Raw genomic sequence first — 24902 nt, forward strand, 5'->3', positions numbered from 1 at the left:
GTCTTTGTCTTAACCGGGAGTCAGACTGGTTTTATTTCCGAAGTATGAATTTATAAAATGCCACATTGACTGACTGTCTACAGATTGTGTGCTTTTTAAACAAAGAATGCATTTGCAAGTACAAATCTGCAAATGCGTGTTGATGAGGCCCAATCACAGTCCGATAAACAGACACTCCCATGTACATAGACCCTTTCACAGCACTGGAATATCCAAAGAGCTTTACAATTACGTACTTTTCAATTGTGGTCACTATTGTAATGAGGCAAGACTGCAACCAATTCACCTACAGCAAGTTCCCAAAGACAGTAATGTGATCATGGCCAAGGGAGGTTGATTGAGGATAAATATGGTTGAGAGATACAGGGAGAAATCCTTTGCTGTTCTTCAATCTGTTGCAGTTTCTGTGGTGAATTATTGCATTGCTGAGTACTCTGCACATGGATTTGATTGGGGGTAAAACATGTGTGTTGGCATCCTGCAGTTGCTTTGGGTGGGTGTGGCGCAAACTGCCCTCAGAAAGTTTGGCATATCCAGGACAAAACATTCACGCACCTTTCACGATTTTTACTTCCTCCACCACCAATACACAGTCACAGCAGTGTGTGCCTTTTACATGAATCACTGCACCAACTCCCCAAAGCTCCTCAACCAACACCTTCCTGACCTACCCTTCTATCCTGTAGTACAAGGGCAACAGATATGTGAGAACACCACTTCCACCAAGTTCCCCTCCAAGCCACTCCCCATCCTGACTTGGAAATAGTTTGCTGTTCCTTCACTGTTGTTGGGACAAAATCCCGGAATTCCTTCCCAAACGGCATTGTGGGTCTGCATGGACTGCAGCAGTTCTATAAGGCAGCTCCCCAGCACTTTCTCCAAGAATGGATAATAATTGCTGGTAGCCTGTGATTATCCCATCAGTTAGTTCCCCTATCCCCCTCACACAAGTACCGTGTGGGTAATTCATCTGAAATGTTGGCTTGTTTGTACAAGCAGATGGGTTTGTGTTCACTTCGACAGAGGAAAGCATGTCATTCCTATAAAGCCTTGTCACGCCTCTCCACATGTTCCAAAGTTATTCTCGTACAGTAAGTTGCCAACAGTAGAGACAACTCACACGGGTAACATTGTGAATGAAGGAATAACACGTTCAGATGAAGGTTAAAAGGATGAGGAGTGCTTTGACTGGAATGACAGCGGCTGAGAGGAGACTTGATAGAGGTCTACAAAATTACGAGAGGCACAGATAGGGTGGATAGTCAGAGGCTTTCTCCCAGGGTTGAAGTTTCATTTACAAGGGAGCACAGGTGAGAGGGGGACAGTTTAAGGGAGAAGTGCGAGGGAAGAGAGCGGTCAGAGCCTGGAACACAACACCAGAAGAGGTGGGGGAGGCAGGCACCTTTATAGAGACAAAAGTGAGGACTGCAGATACTGGAGATCAGAGCTGAAAAATATGTTGCTGGAAAAGCGCAGTAGTCAGGCAGCATCCAAAGAGCAGGAGAATCGACGTTTCGGGCATGAGCCCTTCTTCAGGAGTCATTCCTGAAGAAGGGCTCATGCCCGAAACGTCGATTCTCCTGCTCTTTGGATGCTGCCTGACCTGCTGCGCTTTTCCAGCAACACGTTTTTCAACATTATAGAGGCATCAAGGTGGTTACATGAATGAGGAGGAAATACAGGGATATAGACTGAGTAAGGGCAGAATGTTTGTTTTTTAGTTAGGGCATGATAATTGGCACAGGCTTGGCAGGCCAAAGGGCCTGTTCTTGTGCTGTACTTGTCTTTTGTTCATTTTTAAGTAAACAGTGGAGTGACAACCAGGGCATGAGCTGTTGAGAAAGTGCACTGGGATCCTTCATTGCCACCTCAATGGCTAGCTATGACCTTAGGTGAATGTTTCACCTGAAGATGGCATCTCCCACAATGTGGCAGTCCCTCAATACTGCACATACAAGTTGATCTCAATCTTGGAATAGTGCTTATACTGGTCATACTCTGCAGTGGGTGGTGCCAAATGAGTCTCTTGCAGAAACTTTGTTTTGATTTATTAATTTATGGGATGTGGGCATCGCAGGCTGGGCCAGCATTTATTGCCGTCCCGAGGTGGTGGTGAGCTGCCTTCTTGAACCACTGCAGTCTACCTGCTGTGGTTTGACCCACAATGCAGTTCGGGAGGGAGTTCCAGGATTTTGACCCAGTGACAGCGAAGGGACGGCGATATATTTCCAAGTCAGGACGGTGAGTAGCTTGGAGGGGAACTTGCAACGTTTTACTTTCAGTTTGCCCCTTGGAGAACTCTGAAGGACTGTTTTAGCAATTTATTTGTCAGCCTTTCCAGAACTGAAAAGTTCTTCTGCTGGGCAAGTCTGCATTTCTGTGTCACCTCATTATTTTAAAAATCTTTGACACCCGAGTGAGTGAGTGAGTGACATGGGGCCGAAACTCATTCTAGAGTTTGAGGGGCTGCATTGCTGTTTTACCCCAGCCATCACTCAGTGGGTAGCACTCTTGCCTCTGGTTCTGAAGGCTGTGGGTTCAAGTCCCACTGTTGGAGTTGAATTCAAGACTTGATCCTCTGGTGTGATAGCAAGTGGGGGGGAGGGGAGGAGGTGTGCTGCATTATGGGAGGTGTCGTATTTGAGATGCTTTTTAACTGAGGCCCTACTTTCTCTCTCGGGTGGAGGGGAAGGGAATAACTGGAGAGAGCGAGGACTGCAGATGCTGGAGATCAGAGTCGAAGAGTGTGTTGCTGGAAAAGCACAGCAGGTCAAGCAGCATCCGAGGAGCAGGAGAGTCGATGTTTTGGACATAAGCCGTTCATCAGGATTATGAAGGAATAAATGGTTTTGTCTTGAGAGAGAATGGGGGAATTATCTTTGTCAAAGTGACAACTATTCAACCAGCATTGCAAAACACAGTCGTCGATGTGATCCATAATCGCATTGCAAGTGACTCCAATTTTGGATGTAGGTTTGCTCACTGAGCTGAAAGGTTCATTTCCAGACGTTTCATTACCTTACTAGGTAACATCTTCAGTGGGCCTCATGCAAAGCAATGCTGAAAATTCCTGCTTTCTATTTATATGTTTGGGTTTCTTTGGGTTGGTGATGTCATTTCCTATGGTAATGTTATTTCTTGTGGTGAAGTCACTTACTATTCCTTTTCTCAGAGGGTGGTAGATGAGGTTGAACTCAATATGTTTGTTGATAGAGTTCTGGTTGGAATGCCATGCTTCTAGGAATTCTCGTGCGTGTCTCTGTTTGGCTTGTCCTAGGATGGATGTATTGTCCCAGTCGAAGTGGTGTCCTTCCTCATCCGTATGTGTGGATACTAGTGAGAGAGGGTCATGTCTTTTTGTGGCTAGTTGGTGTTCATGTATCCTTGTGGCTAGTTTTCTGCCTGTTTGTCCAATGTAGTGTTTGTTACAGTCCTTGCACAGTATTTTGACGTTAGTTTTGCTCATTGTCTGTATAGGGTCTTTCAAGTTCATTAGCTGCTGTTTTAGTGTGTTGGTGGGTTGTGGGCTTCTCAAAAGTCCCTGAAGTGATAAAAGGTGGAATACAAATGCAAGTCTTTTTTGTTTCTCTTCTCTGACCCTAACACAGCCACATGCAATCGAAGTGTTAATGAAAACCTCCTGTTTTGTTGGAGATTGGCTGGTCCAGCACAGAATAGGGATCTGATTTGGAGTATTATTGGTCCCACTGGAGCCCTTCATTCAAATCAGGAAATGCCTTTGCTAAATGAAATGCAAAAGAATTGTTTAAATTGCACATTAGTTGGCTTCATTTCATTGCACTTGTGAATGCCAAGCCCTTTAATTGATGTGATTTATGCATGGGCTTCACATTCTACTGGGATGATTTTGATTTTGAATTACTAGCTGATGTATAACTGAGTCATAAGGGAACCACTCCCTTAGTCGGCCCTAGATGTTGTACCATCCGTCACTGTGTCGCGGCCATCTGATATTGGTTAGTCCCACGCTTTCCAGTCCTGCAAAAAAAAATTCAGTTTTACGTCCTTATCAATCCTAAGTCATGGCCGGAGGTTTTAAATGAGTTTGGGCTGATTCCTACAAATAAGTGGAGTTTGTTTCCAGGAAGCAAAGCCATTCAGGTCATGAGGCTTTATGCCAGTTTGTGCTGGAAGTCCTGGAGGATGGTGAAGTCCACATTGGTGTAGTTAAGAGGACAGATGTGCTAATCCGTCAGGTTTCCCTCAGCATGTTTACCAGGACCTGAGAATATGTCTCGTGCACAATCCATAACATTGCCCTGATGTCCTTTCCTACTAATTATTGCTGTTACCCAGGAAACTAAGGGAGCCATTTTGAATCCTTGGGTTGCAAAAAAGATTTTTCACAGATTTCAGAGTCGCATGCTTTTAGCTGGCTAGGCCCCAAGCTCCAGAAAGCCCCTCCCTTAACCTCTGCTCATCTTTCCTCCTTTTAAGACACGAATAGCCAATGTGAGCCAGCTTTTGGTTGGCACTGTGGCTCAGTGGTTAGCACTGCTCAGCCTCAGCACCAGGGACCTGGGTTCAATTCCAGCCTCGGGCGACTGTGTGTGGAGTTTGCACATCCTCCCTGTGGCAGAAGTGGGTGCTGCAGATTAGAGTCAAGCTCAGAGTGGTGCTGGAAAAGCACAGCAGATCAGGCAGCATCCGAGGAGCAGGAGAATCGACATTCCAGGTGAAAGCCCTTCATCAGGAAACTAAGGGAGCCATTTTGAATCGTTGGGATGTGAAAAGGATTTCCTGATGAAGGATTTTTGCCTGAAATGTTGATTTTTCCTGCTCCTTGGATGCTGCTTGACCTGCTGTGCTTTTCCAGCATCACTGATCTTTACTCCATTCTTCCTGTGTCTGTATGGGTTTCCTCCAGGTGCTCCGGTTTCCTCCCACAATTCAGTGATGGGCAGGTTACGATCCCATTTCTCCATGCTGCGGGGAAGCTCTATTTTTGTGAATCATTAATTTCTGCAGGAGTCCTTGTGTCCTCAATCCAAGTCCAAATGGAACTCAGTAACATAGAGTTGTAAAGTATGGCATAGAAAGAGGCCACTCAGCCCATTTTGTCTGTACCAGTTCTTTATAAAAGCAACACAATCTGGTTAATCTCACTCACCTTACTCTTGGCCCATTCTCCCTGCAATTATTTTCTCTCTCTAATTAGATTAGATTAGATTGCTTACAGTGTGGAAACAGGCCCTTCGGCCCAACAAGTCCACACCGACTCGCCGAAGTGCAACCCACCTAACACCACGGGCAATTTAGCATGGCTAATTCACCTGACCTGCACATCTTTGGACTGTGGGAGGAAACCTGAGCGCCCGGAGGAAAACCACGCAGACACGGGGAGAATGTGCAAACTCCACACAGTCAGTCGCCTGAGTTGGGAATTGAACCCAGGTCTCTGGCGCTGTGAGGCAGCAGTGCTTACCACTGTGCCACTGTGCCACCCACTCTGCTGTCTGCCCAGCTCCCTTTTTGTGGGCATACTGTCGATCTGTATCTAATGCCTGACCAGACCACACCCCTCAAAATATTTCAAAAAGATAGTTTAAACCCTAATTTTTTCTTATTTTAAATACATATTGTGTAGCAGATACAATGGTCAAACTACTGGTTAAGCAAAACAAAATTTATTTTAAACATTAGAGTTAAAATGCAAACAAAGTGAGAGGAAGTTAGAATAATTTAACTCTATTGGAAAACTTAATTGAATAATAGATACAGTACCTATTACTAATTAACTGTTCCAATATAGAGTCAAACAGACCCTTCAGTCTGACCAATCCATGCCGAACATAATCCCAAATAAACTAGTCCCACCTGCCTGCTACTGGCCCATATCCCTCCAAACCTTTCCTGTTCATGTGTCCATCCAAAAGTCTTTAAATGTTGTAATTTTACCCACCACTTCCTCAGGAAGTTCATTCCACACGCAGACTACCCTCTGTGTAAAACATTTCCCCGGCATGTCTTTTTTAAATCTCTCCCCTCGCAACTTAAAAAATGTGCCCCCAAGTCTTGAAATTTCCCAGCTTGGGGGAAAGACAATTACCATCAACTCTATCGAGGCCCCTCATTATTATAAAGTTCTAATAACATCCCATAAACACACACTTTGGCAAAAAGGCAACTTCAGAAAAATAGAGGAACGCATTACTGCAGAAGCTGGAATCTGTACTGAACGTAGCAAAATGCTGGAGATCACAGCAGACCAGGCAGCATCCGTGGAGAGAGAGCAAGCTAACGTTTTGTGTCTAGATGACTCTTCATCATGGATGTGAAGTGTGGAGGGGATAGCATTTCTGCTATAGTCAGGGGGTGAGGGAGTCGTGGATGGAGTTGGTAGAGGGTGTGGTGTAGACTGCTGGGGGAGAAAGGATGTTGATAGTTCAGATTAACTATTAACTGATCGGAATGAGAGAATGGCAGAACAATGGTGAGTCTAACCAAGAACAGATTTGTCTCTCAGGTAATTCCCAGCTTCTGGGTGTAACCGAGAAAGGGAAAAGATAGCCGATTCAACTTCAAGCCCACAACAGCAACTGCTTAAAGCTAAACCTCAAAACTAAAAAAAAAAAGAAAGCTTTCTGTGAGAGCTGGCCACACCCAGCCAGGTTGCTTCTATTGTTCCAACCTTAATAAAAAAAGACCCCACAAGCTGTTTACTTTCTTACGGATAGCTTGTGACTTCTTGTTCAATCTCTCTCTTAAAAACAAAACCCAGGACAAAAATAATCTCTTGAAGCAACAACGTCGTCATAATACTCTTGCAGGATCGTGCATCGTATAACATGGTTTTTCCTCATCACCTCTAGCTTTTTTTGTTCATCGCCCCTTAAGACAGGACAGAGAGAGAGGTCATAGAACAGTACAGCACAGGAATGGGCCCTTCAGCCCATGATGTTGTGCTAAACATGACTCCAAAGTAAACTAATCCTTTCTGCCTGCCCTTGGTCCATATCCCTGCATTCCTTGCACATGCATCTGCTTACCCTTAAATATCCCAATCATATCTGCCAGTATCACCACCTCTGGCAGCGCATTCCACACGCCTACCATTCTCTCTGTTTAAAAAAAAGCTTGCCCCTCACACCTACTTTGACATTTCTCCCTCTTTCCTTGAGTGCACACCCCTATTTTTAGCCATTTCAACTCTGGGAAAAGTTGTAAAACTTGAAAGGGTTCAGAAAAGATTTACAAGGATGTTGCCAGGGTTGGGGGATTTGAGCTATAGAGAAAGGCTGAACAGGCTGGGGCTGTTTTCCCTGGAGCATCGGGGGCTGAGGGGTGACCTTATAGAGGTTTATAAAATCATGAGGGGGCATGGATAGGATAAATAGACAAGGTCTTTTCCTTGGGGTGGGGGAGTCCAGAACTAGAGGGCATAGGTTTGGGGTGAGAAGGGAAAGATTTAAAGGGCATGTAAGGGGGCAACTTTTTCACACACTGGGTGGTACGTGTATGGAATGAGCTGCCAGAGGAAGTGGTGGAGGCTGGTACAATTACAACAGTTAAAAGGCTTTTGGATGGGTATATGAACAGGAAGGGTTTGGAGGGATATGGGCCAAATGCTGGCAAATGGGACTAGATTGGGTTATGATATCTGGTCGGCCTGGGGTGTTTGGGGTGGGGGGGACGGGGGTCTGTTTCCGTGCTGTACATCTCTATGACTGTATCTTATTGCTATTACCAAGCTGCTACCCCACATAATCATTCTGCAAGGAGGCAGAGAGAGGGTGGGCTCTGAATATGCAATAAACGAAGCACTGCTGGAGGATACACCCTCCTTGGATCTGGTGAGGGTCAGGAGGCTGAATCGTGTCCGTCAGCCCATGTTGATTCACATATTGAGCTGGATTATGTTGTGAATAGAGTGTATCCTTCTCCCCAACTCCGAGCCAAGTTAATGAGATGATCTTTTTTGTTCACTTGCCGAGTACACATGTTTCACTGTAGTTAATATTTAAACAGACTTGTTCAGAATCCATTCCATGAATGGGTCAAATTTCTCTCCTAGTGCAAAAGCAAATAACTTTGCAAAGTTTACTGTGCAGCAACAAAAGGAAGGAAAGTAAATTGAACCAAGGATTGTGCGTGCAGTTCATTAGGAACTGCCAAAGGAGGCTGTTTTGCATCAGCAATGCATAATACTTCCCTGTGATAAAGGCATCTCTGTGAAAGCTAACATTAATGCAATAACCTTTGTTCCAACTTGATAACAACTGATCACATTAAGGGCTTTGAAAAATGTTAAGTATTGTTTGCACAGAGTATATAACAAGGAGCAGAATCTAAACGTTAAGTTCTATCGCCTGTCAGTTATTGGAGATGTAACAGCTCCTGGTTGAGTGAAAGAGATGAATTGCGTTGTCTCAGTTCAAGAATGAACATCACCCTGTTCAACAAAAAAAAATTCCGTGTCTGTAATTTGGTTTTCTGTTACCAAGCTGCCCAGGCTATCGTTACACGAAGCATCACCGACTTAAACCTGCTCCCTGACACCCCACCTACCTCCAACCTCTCTCATCTCTCAGTACTTTAGTTGTTCTTCCTCAGATACCCCTTGGGAGTCCAGGCATTTGCCATCTCCTTGTTCATTCTCCAAAAAAGCCTGAATTCATCAAAACTCCTTACAACCTGTATCCTAACTTGGACCCATTCTCTTTCACCCTATCACCCTGCCGTCTCACTGCCCTGCCCTGGTTCCTGTTCTGACAAAGCTTTGTTTTAAAATGGTCTCCTTCAGTCGCAAATCCCTCCAGGGTTGTGCCCCTCCCTATGTCTTCAATCACCCCCAACTCCATCTCTCTCCTGGATCTGTCTGCCCCTCCAGTTCTGAATTCCTGTGCCTCCCTGATCGCTTTTGTTCCACCAGCGATGGCCATACTTTTAGCATCCTGAGCCCCAAACTTCCTTCCTTAAAACTGTCTGTGTCCCTCCATCCATTTTGCAACTCCTCAAAATTTTGGCCAATCCTTGGGAGCTCTGCTTATCCAAGTCTGTGACACGTTTTTGTTCGGTCGCACTCCTGTGAAGCGCTTAGTGACATTTGGTTAGAGGTGCCGCCCTAATGCCAGTTGTTGTTGTTCTATCTGGTTCAGCCTGATCTTCTGGTTCTCCATTCCTGAATCTGCAGGCACCTGGCCTCAGCTCAAATGAACTGCCGTGGGCTATGACCCAACGTTAATTTGTTCCTGGAACTCTGTCTGTCGAGTTAGTTCAGTTGATGTGGGTCTCATCCGCACCTCCCCAGGTTTTAAGAAGGCAGCAAGGAAGCTGGGAGTTTATTCCAACCATTGCAGAGTGTTAGCCTCCTCAGTCCCGTTTCTCCAGAGATCTGGAGCTACCAGCAAGAGTTAGACGCGTGCTGATATGCCTTCACTCACCCTCCGCAGAGCCATCATAATTTAACACCGCCACCACCCAGTTAGAAGGAATCAGGGTCACTTGTGGATGAACATCCGTTGATTGGCGTGTGAGCCCTTTGTGGTGCTGGTGGGACTGACCGTGTTATATTGGCAGCTGTCCATCCCACTTTGGGAATACAGCGGCGCAACTAAATCAGCTTCAGCTGCTCAGTTAATTGGGAGACCAGCCACAGTCAGTACTGCAAAGACAGGGAAATGCAGCAGACACAAACGTCGCGGAGTTTGGAGACCGCTTGGTGGGGTTTTGAATTGAACGAACGGCAGATTTTCTGCTCCCTGGCCTGAGTGATTATTAGCGGCAAGACCCATGTGTTGCTTTATGCAGCCTGACTGATGGCCCTCCCCTCTCCCAGATATCATTCTGTTTCAACTGATAAGCTCAGATGCCATGGGAGCAGAATTTGGCCATTCGGCCCATCAAGTCTGCTCCGCCATTCGATCATAAGTAGACGGACAGGAGGCTGGAAGAACTCAGCATGCCAGGCAGCATCAGGAAATGGAGAAGCTGTCGTTTTGGGTGTGACTCCTCCGCCTCCTGACGCTGCCTGGCTTTACTGTGTCCTTCCAGCCCTCCTGCATGTCTACTTTGGATTCCAGCATCTGCAGTTCCTCTGTCCCCGCCCTTCGATCATGGCTGATATGCTCCTCACCCCCATTTTCTTGCCTTATCCCCAGAACTCGTCAACCCATTTCCAGTTTAAAATCGGTCTAACTCCTCCTCAAATCTCTGTCGCAGCACTTTGGGGAAGCAAATTCCACAGATGCACCACGCTTTGGGAGAAGTCGTTTCTCCTCAACTCTGTTTTAAATTTAAATTAAATTATCCTAAGACTCTGACCTTGCTTTATATTTCAGAGATTCAGCCGAAATGCCACATGCAGATCAGTCAAGTCAGGAGGCACATAAGAGGATGGCCTTCAAGGCTTGAATAGTACAGAACAGAGAATAGTTTTTATTGTCACATACACTCAATGAGTACAGTGAGAAGTTTATACATCGCCAATTACAGCGCCAACTTAGATACAAGAGTACCTAGGCACAGCCTCTTTAGTTATGAGATTTGTTACAGAAGCAAAGTCTCCAGCATTTTTGCACAAAAGACTTCAGTCAAGCGGGCCACGCTGGCACCTAGCTTTGAGCCTGCATCAGGCATTGGTTCCACACCGTGCCAGTGACGTGCCATGCTGGGAGACTGCTGTGGGAGGCCGAGAGGTCGTCACGCCAATGCCAGCAGACAGCTGAGGCTCTTTGGGTGAGTAAAATCAAAGCAGAAAAGTGCTGCCAGAAGCAGGGGAGAGTTAGCATTTCGAGTCCAAGGCCAGTCTTCCACAGAACTCCAAAGAAAAGTCATGCCAGACTTGAAATGTTGACTCCGTTTAACTCTCTGCAGATGCTTCCAAACGTGCAGAGTTTCTACAGCACTTTCTGTATCTATTTCAGCTTTTCAACATCTGCAGCATTTTGCTTTTCTTTATATCTTTGGGTAGCGGTTCCATCTGAGATCTCCCGCCCACACCATGTTCCGTTCCAAAATCGTCACTGAAGCAGATCAAACATTCTGACAGACGCCTGTATAAACACTTTCACTTAACAAATACCGATCCAGCTCTAACAAAGTAAAGCAAAAAAGCTGCATTTGCTGGAAAGAAACGCAGGGAAAAACTCAGCAGGACTGGCAGCATCTGGGGGGGGAGAGAGAGGGAGAGACACAGAGACAGACAGACATTACATTTTGAGTCCAGCGACTGTCTTCAGAGCATTTCTCAGCTCTACCTGGTCCTAAGGTATCCCCTATCATTGGGAGTCTCTTTTTGTCTGTCTCTGCTATACAGTGAAACATTCCTCCAAATCCAAACCCTTCTAACCGTGTGTTTGTTGACCAAATGTATACCGCCTAACAGCGGTAGTGCTTGTTTTGCCCTAGTACCCATGTCGTGTGTGTGCAGGTGACACTCCTGTTTGGTTTTTTTTGTTTCCAGGGAAAGTATGGGACCTTGGGGCCAATGTGAAATTCTGTCTAGAGGCCCCTGTTAGTTTTTTTTTTAAAGACACAAGGTGCGTGAATCTTTATTCAATTTCCAACACCAGGAAGAAAAGAAGCACCCAAGTGGCCAGTGACAAGCAGTGCCCTTCACAAAGGGCAATGCTGTGTGATCAAACAGCAAAGGGAAGGGCAGGGACTAAATCAAAATAGATTTGGAGGGGGAGACACTCCTGTTTGTATCTGTCAGCCAGGGCTCCCTGATTGGAGCAAGTAAACAGCCCCAATCATGGAACTCATAGTCTGTGAGGTCCATTGGCTGACCTTGTTACAATCACTGCAGTACTTCTGGACATACTGGAGCTCCATGAATCACAAGTATGTAACCTTCAGATTGGGGCATGTGACAAGTTTTACGGTATCTGTTCATGCCAGTACAGGGATTCTCGGTAAAAGAGTTGGCACAGATTCATTGGGCACACGGAGTTACCAATTCAGAAACCACATCCAGAAAGTGAGCATGTTACTGTGATAGTTCGAGGAGAGTTTGCAGACTGGGGACTCCGCACGGGAACCCGATCCTGATTTCGACATTGTTGTATCCATTGGGAGTAACCAATAACAGGCGTCCTGACTGGCTTCTCCCTCTCACCAAACCACACGGCAATTTCCGGGCTCCACCTTGGTCCTGGGCATAGGAGGAAACAAACCTCCAACCTTCTGAGTCTGTCCAGCTTCGTAGCACGGCAAGTAACAATCATGGCTGATCTGCTCCTTTGCAGCCCAGGTTACCCGTAGAGTAATTTATACCAGATTGGTACAAATCAGGGGGGAAAGGTGGCACTGCTACCCCGTAGCACCAGGGACCCGGGTTCGTTTCCTGCCTCGGGTGACTGTCCGTGTGGAGTTTGCACATTCTCCCAGTGTCCGCATGGGTTTCCTCTGGGTGCTCTGGTTTCCTCCAAAAATGTGCAAGTTCAGTAGATGAGCTATGGGAAATGCAGGGTTACAAGGATTGGGTGGATGTTCTTTGGATGGTCAGTGTGGACTCAATGGGCCAAATGGCCTCCTTCGGCACTGGAGGGATTCTAAGATTTTATATTTGTGTTTGTGTGTCAGAGATACGGACTTAGAGGTTCAGAGATACTGAGGGCATCTGTCATGAACCATCTGCTACTTCGACATGGGGAAGAGATGCCATTTTGATTTTTCCAAAAGCTATGTGTTTTCACATTCAGCCTATTGCTAGGTGTGAATAAGTAATTGACCCTATCAGAATATGTTACTGCAAATAGTGAGGTCCAATACCAAGGACAGTGCCGAGGTAATCAGTAAGACAGCCAACAGCTCCCACTCTCTCTCACTGTCCCCAACTCCCCTCATGCTCAATGTTATAATGTCTGGCAAGAAAATTAGCCATAGCCCAGAATGGACCCTTGACCTCTCTTCATTAGTGAAAGACAATTATAGCTCGATCTGACATGGGACAAGGCAACAAGACAACTGTCCATGAGCCAGTAACAGGGATTGAACTTGGACCATTGGCGTCATTCTGCTTTTGCCTCACCCCGTTAACCATTAATGGGTTTGCTTCACTAACGAGTGAATCTGTACAAGGTAAACGTTTCCTCAGTGATTTGTGTCAGGCCGGCCACTGTTAAAGGCTGTATCCACAATAGAAGCTCGGATTCAGGAAGTTGGGATTTGCTCTGACAACTAGCACCCTTTGGAGAAAGGTGCTGCCTTCCCACATCCCGACGACACGTGGTACACAGCAGACACACCTTCTTCAGGTCTTTGTGGCTTGTTAACAAAGGGACTGGTTGGATTTGCAATGTTTCTGCTTCTTTGACCCTCTGACTTGTGTGCACCCTAACTCTCAGCATTAAACTGTCGTTGGATCCTACACTCACTGGAGTCGCACAGAGATGGTCGAGGGTCGTAGGATTGGAGGGGCTTAGGCTCATTGGGTGAGACAAGGCCATGGTGGGATCTTTTTCCTGGAGATCAGAATCATTATGCTAGAGTGTTTCTGTTAACATTCCCTACTACTAAAGGACTAATTATTATTCTGTCTGCCTCTTCCTTCCTAATGCTCTCCTTTTCCTCTCCCTATCCCCGCTCTCTCTTGTCTTTTCCTCTCTCCCTCTTATCTTTTCCTCTCTCTCTCTTTCTCTCTCTCTCCCCTTTTCCCCTGTAGCTGTCTCCCCTTTCATGTCCCCTCTCTCTTCTCCCCCCCCCCCCCCCCCCCCCCCCCGTCGTGTCTCTCTCTCTCTCTCTCTCTCTCCCCTATTTCCACTCTGTCCCTTTTCCTCTTTAGTTTGCTCTCTCTCCCCTTTACATGTCTGTCTCTCTCCCTCTGTTTCCACTCCCACCCCTTCTCCTCTCTAGCTGGCTTTCTCCTCTTCCAGCTCTCCCTCTCTTTGGCCCTCTCTCTCTCCTCCCCTCTTCCTCTGCCTCTCTATTTCCCAGCACTTGTGTTCCTTGGGTATGAATCCTATCAAAACGTGGTACAGGGTTGAAGCTGTTTACCTGTGCTGCTGAAGTCGGGGGAAGAGTCACATCCTTCAGTGTGGTCCATCTGTGCTGTTGTTTGGAGCTGGCTACACTGATGCTTAGAGTTTTGCTCGATGTTTGGAGTTTGTCTCAATCACTGTACCACGAGGGGGTAGGAAAGGCAGTAGAGGGCAGACTCCTTGTCACTAAATGAGATGATTTAGCCGAGGCAATGCTGTTGTGCTCATGTGGTTTGAGGATGGAGTTTAATTTTGCTTCTTGCTAACAGGAGAACAGCAGGTTTTGTACGTTTCACTGCAATTACACATTAGGGAACGGTTCTGTGCAATTATGTTGATTACCATCAGTACCTGTGATAAAAGCAGGTGCACTGGGAAATGGGTAGCTCTCTCTCATTCTTCAATTTGTCCCCAACCTCTTCTCATTTATGGCTTGTTGCCTGATGTTGCTTTGCACCTCAAGAAATTAAGCAAAGTGAATAACAAGGACAAAGAGGGAATTGTGTGTCAGTGATTGAAATGATCACCTACTTAGATGTAACGGTAAACTGTAAAGTTAAAGAAGTGTTTCCAGTTCTGTCACCTCAACTTCATCAAAAACAATTTGTGCTTATATCACAATTGTTGAAAAACTTGCCAAAGCGTTTGCTACGTAAAAACCCTACAGCTGTCCCGGAGACCATTACAGAAATAACTTGGTGCTACCTCTCACTTCAACTACACTCAGGCTCTGATGTGTGTATTTCCATCAAGCCCTTTTCCATCTGTTGCAAGATACCCTGTGCTATTCATATGTTTCCTTTGTTTCTTGTGAGTTTGAGTCTCAGTGTGATATTGAGTTGGTTCAGTTTCACATTGGAGTAAAAGGTGCATGTTCAGCCCAGGTTCTTGAGCTCACAATCCAGTCCAACACTTCAGTGCCGATACCAAGGGAGTGCTGCACTGTCAGAGGGACCATGTTTTAGACGTGATGTTGAACTGGGGTCATGCCTGTCCCCTCAATTGGATGTATAGATGCTCTTTGGAAGAACTGGATGTAGTGATTTTTGAGAAGATTTGTAGCTCAGGTTGATGATACGTATGTAAGTTAGCTCACTGAACTTGAAGGTTTGTCTTCAGACATTTTGTCACCCTACTAGGTAACCTCATCAATGAGAGAGTGGTGATTTCTCCCCAGTTTCCTGGTCTATGTTTCTCCCTGAACCAATGCGTTGCTTCTTTTCAATTAGATTGGTCTAACATATGAGGAATGGATGAGGATCCTGGGATTGTATTCCTTGGAGTTTAGAAGATTAAGGGGAGACTTAATAGAAACTTACAAGATAATACATGGCTTGGAAAGGGTGGACGCTAGGAAATTTTTTCCGTTAGACGAGGAGACTAGGACCCGTGGACACAGCATTAAAATTAGAGGGGGTCAATTCAGAACAGAAACGCGGAGACATTTCTTCAGCCAGAGAGTGGTGGGCCTGTGGAATTCATTGCCGCAGAGTGCAGTGGAGGCCGGGATGCATGTCTTCAAGGCAGAGGTTGATAGATTCTTGATGTCTCGAGGAATTAAGGGCTACGGGGAGAATGCGGGTAAGTGGAGTTGAAATGCCCATCAGCCATGATTGAATGGCGGAGTGGACTCGATGGGCCGAATGGCCTTACTTCCACTCCTGTGTCTTATGGTCTTGTAGATTTGCTTTGATTTATTGTTGTCGCATGTACCTAAGTACATTTAAAAGTTTTGTTTTGCGAGCAGTGCAGGCAGATCATAGGGTGGGAGCTTATAGAATTATCCAGCACAGAAAAGACCCTTTGGTCTAACTCATCCATACTGATCAGCTTCCCCAACCTAAACTAGTCCCATTTGATTCCTTCATTTTCTACCACGGTGCCTGCACCTCAGCAGTAGTTTACTTACTGTAACATCCTTTGAGACATCCTGAGGTTGCAGAAGGTGCTATGCAAATGGTGGTCAGGGAATTGTAACTCGCTGACAGAGATTAAAATATGTTCAGTCCTTCCAGAATACATTTAGTTCTGGGCACGGCAACTTACCAAGGAGATATCAGCCTGAGTGGTGTAGGCACTGAGAGTAGAACAGCGTAAAGATGGGTTGTTTGGATGAGACTTGTATTCTCCGCCATCACTTCCACACCTTCGGCAGGCAGGAGTAATCAGATCGTTTGTGAGCTTATTGGTTTTCATTTGTGAGCCTCTTGTGCACTGTCTGGCTTTATGAATGGCCCAGCAAGCACTGAAGGCTGAATGGACTACCTCTCATTTGTAACGGGGGAAACGTTTCTTCAATAAGCGTTCTGTAGGGAATTGTGGCCCTGAAATAGCTTCAGTTTCCGTTGTGAATCAGAGGTAGTTTTGCGAATGGCGTGGGGCACCTCGGGTTACTCACAGCTCGCCTCTGTTTGACTTGCAGATCAGCATCTTCATGACCCACCTGTCAAACTACGGCAATGACCGCTTGGGGCTGTACACCTTTGAAAGTTTGGTAAAGTTTGTGCAGTGTTGGACTAACCTGAAACTCCAGACACTGCCACCGGTCAAACTGGCAGCCAAGTACTTTGAGCTGTTCCCGGAGGAGAAGGACCCCTTGTGGCAGGTGAGGGCATTGTTCTACCTCCAGCTCCTGGTATCACTAAAGCCGTTCCAGCAGCAAATGCCAAGTAGTTTTACGACATGTCAACATTAGGATTTCAGTCACGTGATTGTCTCAGAAATACAACTGACTGTCCCACGCTTTCGTTAATGTGTTGCAAAGAGCCAGGAATAATTAGAGTTCAGGTATTGTTGCTATGACTAAAAATTGTTCCCTAATCACCCTTTTGCGGCTCATTTAACCCTCGAAGCGTTAACTGTTGGTGCTCCACAGTAAAGCAGAAAGTCTTGTTAATGATACAGAAGTGATATTGGCACTGAGGTGAGGGAGATGGAAATTCATGACTGGGTTGGTGTTGGAGGATCCCTGGGAATACTGGAAGATTGCATGGAGTTCAATGGAAATTGCGCAGCGACGTGGCTATGGGAGCTGGATTAATAGCTCTCTGGTTTGAATTCCTATATCGTTGTGAAGGTAAATCCGGTATTTCTCCAGCTATTTGGCAGCTAGAGCCGGGAAGGCATTCCTGAAAATTGCTGCATGATTGGCACAATAAATCCTCCAAATACATCTCGGTGCCCCAACCAACACAGGATTGGCAACGGTGTTGGGTCATAGAGTCATAGAGATGTACAGCATGGAAACAGACCCTTCGGTCCAACCCGTCCATGCTGACCAGATATCCTAAATTCATCTAGTCCCATTTGCCAACACTTGGCCCATATCCCTCTAAACCCTTTCTATGCGTGTACCCATCCAGATGTCTTTTAAATGTGTAATTGTACCAGCCTTCACCACTTCCTCTGGCAGCTCATTCCATACACGCACCACCCTCTGCATGAAAAAGTTGCCCCTTTGATCCTTTTTAAATTTTCCCCCCCTCACCCTAAATCTGTGCCCCCTAGTTCTGGACGCTCCCACCCCAGGGAAGAGACTTTGTCTATTTACCCTATTCATGCCCCTCATGACTTTATAAGCCTCTATAAGGTCACCCCTCAGCCTTCGACACTCCAGGGAAAACTGCTCCAGCCTATTCAGCTTCTCCCTGTAACTCAAACCCTCCAACCCCCTGGAAGTTTCATTAATTACTGTTGTGTCCCTTAACTGCGCTATCCACCATTGCTGATAATGCCTGATCTCCACTGTGATCATCCCATTCTCTCTGCACCCACCACCACCAGCAGTGGGAGATCAAATAAACTCTCCCTTATCACGGTGAAGTCTCTGTTAACCTGAATCCCAAATGTCCGACATTCTTGTGTAGCAGGCACCTGAGACTGAAAAGGGGAATTCCAGATGTTTGGGATCTGAATAACTTCATTGAAGGTATCAATTGGAATGGAATAATGGATCAGATGCTTTCTTAAAGAGAGCTCAAGACTGACCTTATTGATCAAGATTTGGAAGTGCCGGTGTTGGACTGGGGTACGCAAAGGTTAAAATCCCACAACACCAGGTTATAGTCCAACAGGTTTGTTTGGAAGCACTAGCTTTCGGAGCGCTGCTCCTTCATCAGGTGGTTGTGGAGTATCGTAAGACACAGAATCTCCACAACCACCTGACGAAGGAGCAGTGCTTTCACATAAACCTATTGGACTATAACCTGGTGTTGTGGGATTTTTAATCTTCTCGATCAAGACTGAGTCAGCCACTGCTGCCAGGTGTACCAGTATTTGTTAGTGGTCCCGGACGCTCAGTTTGTCGCTGTGACAAGTTGCGTTCTTCTAGCCACCAAGAACTCCTTGTACTCCTCTTGCTACAAGCTTCAGCTAACGACGCCACCCGACCCCTCCATCCTCCCCTCCCCCACCCCAATTCCCCTGCGTGCCAGACATCGGGCAGACACCTCTAAAGGATTTTTGACTGCCCTTTTTCACCAGCTTTCATAATAATGAAGACATGGATTCACTGCCATATGTCCTGGCAATTGGCTGATTGAATCCAACAGCCTCTTCCGTCAGTTATTCCGCACGGATTTCAGAAGGGCAGCTCACCACCACCTTCTCCAGCACACCTCGGGATGGGCCATGAATTCTGGTCCAGCCACGCCCACGCCCCATGAGTGAATACATTTTTAAAAATGTAACAAATGCAGACTCAAGAGATGAGAGACATCAGCAGAAGGTGGTATGCACAGCTCAGACCATCACAGGAGCCACCCTTCCTCCATGGACTCCATTTACACAGCACACTGCCATGGAAAGGCATCACCAAAGAGCCATCATCAAACACCCCAGTAATGATCGCCTCCAACCTCTTCCATCAGGAAGAAGGTACAGAAGATTGAACACACGCACCAACAGGTTTCGGGATAGCTGTTATTAGACTGATGCATGGACTCTCTCACCTCAAATAATGCTGACCTTGCTAACGTTGATCTTTCTTGCACTCCCTGTGCAGTGTTACCTGTACACCTCTGTGTAAATCTTTTGTTCTGTACACTCTTGCTCACTGTGATCTGCTCATAAACAAAGCACTTCAGTACACATGACAACAAATAAATCAACCAATCAGTCAGAGATAGCTGGAAAAACTCAGATGGTCTTGAACTTGAAATGTTAGCTCTGTTTCTGTCTCCATAGACATTGCCAGACCTGCTGAGTTTCTCCGGCGATTTTATTTTAGAGAACATTTTTTGGGTATCCGAATCTTTGAAGGGTGATCCACAAAAGCCTGATGATCCACAGAGTGTTGTGTTTTCTTTTTCTGGCAGAGATTTTCCTGCACATCCAAACACCTCATCTACTGAGTCCGTTGCTCTCGGTGTGGTCTCTTCTACATTGGGAAAACAGGACACCAACTCGCGGAGCGTCCCAGAGAACATCTCTGGGACACACGCACCAAACAACCTCACCTCCCATTGGCCAACCCCTTCAACTCCCCGTCCCACTCCACCAAGGACATGCAAGTCCTGGGCCTCCTCCACCGCCAAATCCAAGCCACCCGACACCTGGAGGAAGAACGCCTCATCTTCCACCTCGGGACCCTCCAACCACATGGGATCAACGTCTACTTCACCAGTTTTCTCATCTTCCCTTCCCTCAACTCATCCCAGATCCGCTCCGCCCTCTTGACCTGTCTCACCCATTCATCTTCCTTCCCACCTATCCACTTCACCCTCCTTTCCGACCTATCGCCATCACCCCTCACCTGCATCTACCAATCACGTTCCCAGCTACCCTGCCCCTCCTCCCTATTTATTAACCTCAGCCCCTTCTCCCTCCCACATTCCTGATGAAGAGCTTATGCTCGTAACGTTGACTCTCCTCCTCAGATGCTGCCTGACCGGCTGTGCTTTTCCTGCGCCACACTCTTTGACTCTGATCTGCAGTCCTCACCTTCTCCCGTTCTTTTTCAGAACCCGTGTGATGACAAACGGCATAAGGACATCTGGTCCAAAGAGAAAACCTGTGACCGGCTCCCAAAGTTTCTCATTATCGGCCCACAGAAAACTGGTAACTTTTTCATCAACTTTTAGCTTCATAGGTTAAACCGTTAGCTTGCATTCCTTTAATCTCAACTGACGGCGTTGAGAAATCATAAGGAGTTAACGAAGCACATACAGAAAATCATATGTTAACAGAATATTCAGAAAATGAGAACTTAATGAAGGATATTCATAAAATCATAAGGAGTTAATGTGGAATAGATAGGCTGGGAGTGTTTTCACTGGAGCATAGGGGTTTGAGATGTGACGTTACAGAGATTTTAAAAAATAATGATGGGTTTACCAAGGCTTGGTGGAAGGTGCCCTTTCCCTCGGGTAGGGGGGAGATATTTTTAAAGGTGAGGAGAGAGAGCTTTAAAAGAGACATGAGGGGCAATTGTTTTTACAAAGAGAGTGGTTCGTGTGTGCACCAAGATACCAGAGGAAGTGATGGATGTGGGTATAGTTATAATGTGTAAAAGACATTTGGATAAGTACATTAGATTAGATTAGATTAGATCACTTACAGTGTGGAAACAGGCCCTTCGGCCCAACAAGTCCACACCGACCCACCGAAGCGCAACCCACCCATACCCCTACATTTACCCCTTACCTAACACTACGGGCAATTTAGCATGGCCAATTCACCTGACCCGCACATCTTTGGACTGTGGGAGGAAACCGGAGCACCCGGAGGAAACCCACGCAGACACGGGGAGAACGTGCAAACTCCACACAGTCATTCGCCTGAGACGGGATTTGAACTCTGGTCTCTGGCGCTGTGAGGCAGCAGTGCTAACCACTGTGCCACCGTGCCGCCCATACATGAATTAGAACATTTGGATATGGGCCAAGCACAGGCAGTTTAGTTTGGGATGATGGTCAGAATGGACTGGTTGGTCTGTTTCTGTGCTGTATAACTCTGTTAAAGAAGCAGGAAGTTTCTGTGTCAGGAACAAGTAGTTTCAGGGTTTATTTATGCAGAGAGAATCCCTTTTTTTTTAAAAGAAAATAATCCAGGTTTTCTGCTGCCCAGTTTGAACGGGGAGCACAGACTGATACTGAAAGGAGATTGGCACTCCAGTACAGTGTCGAGACTGTGCTGCACCGTCATAGACGCTGACTTTCAGGTGAACAGTTATGAGGATCTGATCTGCCAGTTTTGTCTTTTTCTCAAGCTATTGCGCTGTTATTTAAACGACGTCAGGAGAATTTGAGCGTCCACAAATATGCCGAGAACACAAACCACAAAACCACTGCTTCCACTGATGTTCAGAGGCTTGGCAGGTTGTCCTATTTGCTCATACACCAGCCATCATTGCACTTCAGGGTCTTTGAGGAATTGCTAAGAGATGTGCGAAGGTCTGATGCACACCCTTTTTTTTTTGCAAATTTGAACTTTGTTCTAAAGTTGGGAGGTGTGCAGATATCACCTTTTTAAAGTTCAATGCAGTTGGTAAAGGGGGCTTTGAAAATAGTGTCTTCACGATTGATACTTTCCTCTTCCTCAGGTACCACAGCTTTGCACTTTTTCCTCTCCTTACATCCTGGAGTTACAAGTAATTTCCCCAGCCCAGTCACCTACGAGGAGATTCAGTTCTTCAATGGAGCTAATTATAACAAAGGAATTGACTGGTAAGTTCCTGTCAGCTTTGATTATCTGTGTTCCAATCTGGTCAGTTTTGTGTACTCAAGAGTTCTAGAGGCTGTGGAACTTTCTAGATTTTTTTTGCAGCTGGTAAAAACTGAAGTATTAAGCGCTTTAGAGAGTGGAATAGGGTCAGTAGCCAGAGACTTTTCCCCCAGGGCAGGATTGACTGGCATGAGGGGGGTCATAGTTTTAAGATATTAGGGGGAAGGTATAGAGGAGATGTCAGAGGCAGGTTCTTTACACAGAGAGTTGTGAATGCATGGAATGCGTTGCCAGCTGTGGTGGTGGAAGCAGAATCATTGGGGACATTTAAGCGACTGCTGGACATGCACATGGAGAGCAGTGAGTTGAGGGTTGTGTAGGTTAGGTTATTTTATTTTAGATTAGGAATAATCCTCGGCACAACATTGTGAACCGAAGGGCCTGTTATGCGCTGTACTTGTCTATGTTCTATGAATGATGGTTTGTTTGAAATCTGCTGAGTTTGAACTGCATTAAGGTGGCTCTGTAAATATGGGAATACACTGGAAGGATTTCCTACAAATGTTTGATGGTACCCGGGATCACCTTACAAGAATCCTGTCCAAAATGTTTAATGCTCCAATTGGACTGAATTCAAACAGATGTTTAGTCACTGCACCATTGATGTCTGTGCCTTCAGCTGCCTCAGCGCTGAATTCAGCAATTCCCTCATTAAACCTTGCCGCATTTCTGGGCGGCACAGTGGCTCAGTGGTTAGCACTGTTGCCTCATAGCGCCAGGGACCTGGGTTCGATACCAGCCTCAGGTGACGGTCTATGTGGAATTTGCACATTCTCACCCTGTCTTTGTGGGTTCCCTCTGGGTGCTCCAGTTTCCTCCCACAGTCCAAAGATGTGCAGGTTAGGTGCATTGGCCGTGCTAAATTGCCCCATAGTGTTCAGGAATGTGTAGGTTAGGTACATTAACCAGGGATAAATGTAGAGTAATAGAGTAGGGGACCAAGCTCTTTGACCAAGCTGTTTCTCACCTGTTCTATTATCTCCTTGTACTTTTGATTCATTGCTCTTGTGAAATGCTTGGCATCTTTTACTACATTGAAGGTGCTACGTAAATGCAGATTGTTGCAATTATTATGTGTGTTGAAGAAGGAGCTGACGTGGCAGCTTCCATTTTCCAGAGCAAGGTTTATTACTTGCTTGGATATTCCCAGGAGTGGCGCTCTGCTCCTATTATTATTTTCCTTTCAGATTGGGGGCTGTGTTTCTAGTCCCATCGCAGCAGTCTGTGTGTTGTGCTGTCAGTGAGTTATGTGTCCAGCAGCACAGCCAGATACTTGGGAAGCTGCTAGGAAAGACTAAGTACACAAAGTAAGTGTCAGGTAGGGTACCAGGTGGGTAGGTGCTAAGTCAGCAGGGTACCAGATGGGTAAGGTATCAGGTGAGCAGAGTACAGGTGGGTAGGTGCTAAGTCAGCAGGGTATCAGATGGGTAGGTATCAGGTGAGCAGGGTGCCAGGTGGGTAGGTGCTAAGTCAGCAGGGTACCAGATAGGTAAGGTATCAGGTGAGCGAGGTGCCAGGTGGGTAGGTGCTAAGTCAGCAGGGTGTCAAATGGGTAAGATGCCAGGTGAGCAAGGTGCCAGTTTAATAGGGTGTCAGGTAAGGGATGGAATATTTAGTGTATGCCAAAAAAAAAGACAGTTGTTGGGTGCATGGTATTAAGTCAGGCAAGGTGTTGTCCAGGGTAGTTTTGAATGAGATGTTAGGGCAGCTGGGGAGAGAGATGGCACTGTCCAACGGGCAGGGCTTGGTATTTGTCGGGTCTGGCACAGGGGGATTGGCAAGGATGGAAGAGGGGGTCAGGAAAGTAGTTGTCACGAGTTGTATGGTATCGGGGCAGAGCTGAGGTGCCCCCTTCATGGTTACATCTGTTTTTACTGCTGTGAATCCATCTGAATTCCTGTCATTATTGAGGGCCGCTCCTCACGGAAGGGGATAGCCCATTGATTTCCCAAGCTGTGACTGGGATTCCACAGGATCCCCATCACACCTCCCCAGCTTGTGCTGCTCCCAGTAACTCTCTGGCCATCAGAAATATCCGGGGCTGGTAATTCCCACCCAGATGGGCCTGTGTTGACAATCCACTGGTCTGCTCTGGAAGAACTGCATCCTGTTCTGTTTTTCTTTCAGGTACATGGAATTCTTCCCGATCCCGTCAAATGCGAGCACAGATTTTATGTTCGAGAAGAGTGCAAATTATTTTGAATCTGAAGTGGTACCCAAGAGGGCGATGGCCCTGCTGCCCAGAGCGAAGATCATTGCCATTCTGATCAACCCAGTGGAGCGGGCATACTCCTGGTACCAGGTTAGTGCCACCTTCTGCACAAGCGATTTTTGGTGAATGACTGTAGAGAGTGTTGCCCCTTCATAGATGTTTGAGCAAAGTACCTTTGATTTTCAAATCCATCCCTGGCCTCTCTGTCTTCCTCTGTCTCTCTAACCTCCTCCAGCCCAACAACCCACCCAAGACCTCCCTACAGCCTCCAATCCCAATCTCTTGCCAATCCCTGATTGTCTTTACTCTACCACGAGAGACCATGCCTCAGTTTTCCTGACTCTGGAATTCTTTCCATTTCTCAGGGTGGCTCAGTGATTAGCACTGCTGCCTCACAGCACCAGGGACCCGGGTTCGATTCCAGCCTCGGCTGAATGTCTGTGTAGAGTTTGCATATTCTCCCCATGTTGGCATTGGGTTCATGCTCTGATGCTCAGGGACGCTGGTTCGATCCCAGCCTCGGACGACTGTGAAAACTTCAGACATTCTCCCCATGTCTGTGTGACATTCCTCCAGGTGCTCCAGTTTCCTCCCATAGTCAAAAGATGTGCAGGTTAGGGTGGAATGGCCATGGAAAATTGTCCAGTGTCCAGAGATGTGCAGGGTAGGTGGGTTAACCATGGGAAATGCAGGGTTACAGGGGTAGAGTGCGTCTCTATGAGATGTTCTTCAGAATGTTGTTGTGGATTTGATTGGCCAAATGGCCTGCTTCCACACACTGTAGGGATTCTCCTCAAACCGTTTCTTAAAGCCTCAAATGAAAGTAAAATACTGCACATGCTGGAGATCTCAAATGAAGACAGATCCTGGAGGAACTCGGCAGGTCTGTGGAGAGAGACAAAAACCAAGTTGGTGTTTAGAGTCCAGTCTGACTTTGTCAGAACCGAGAGTGGCAGTCCTGAAGAAGTCATACCAGACTCGAAACATTAACCTCTGTTTCTCTCTCTCCACAGACACTGCCAGAC

At 46.4% G+C, this 24902-nt stretch overlaps 1 protein-coding gene across 1 annotated transcript in view; it reads left to right on the forward strand.

Moving 5' to 3' along the window:
* ndst2a (N-deacetylase/N-sulfotransferase (heparan glucosaminyl) 2a) overlaps positions 1–24902 on the forward strand; it is a 113642-nt gene that overhangs the window by 75443 nt on the left and 13297 nt on the right. Inside the window, exons 6-9 of the mRNA XM_060854352.1 lie at positions 16366–16548; positions 19904–20000; positions 21484–21607; positions 23793–23967. Coding sequence (XP_060710335.1) covers positions 16366–16548; positions 19904–20000; positions 21484–21607; positions 23793–23967 — 579 coding nt within the window. The remainder of the gene's footprint in view (positions 1–16365; positions 16549–19903; positions 20001–21483; positions 21608–23792; positions 23968–24902) is intronic.

This window comes from Hemiscyllium ocellatum, chromosome 43, assembly GCF_020745735.1.
Source record: "Hemiscyllium ocellatum isolate sHemOce1 chromosome 43, sHemOce1.pat.X.cur, whole genome shotgun sequence".
NCBI classification, from domain to species: domain Eukaryota; kingdom Metazoa; phylum Chordata; class Chondrichthyes; order Orectolobiformes; family Hemiscylliidae; genus Hemiscyllium; species Hemiscyllium ocellatum.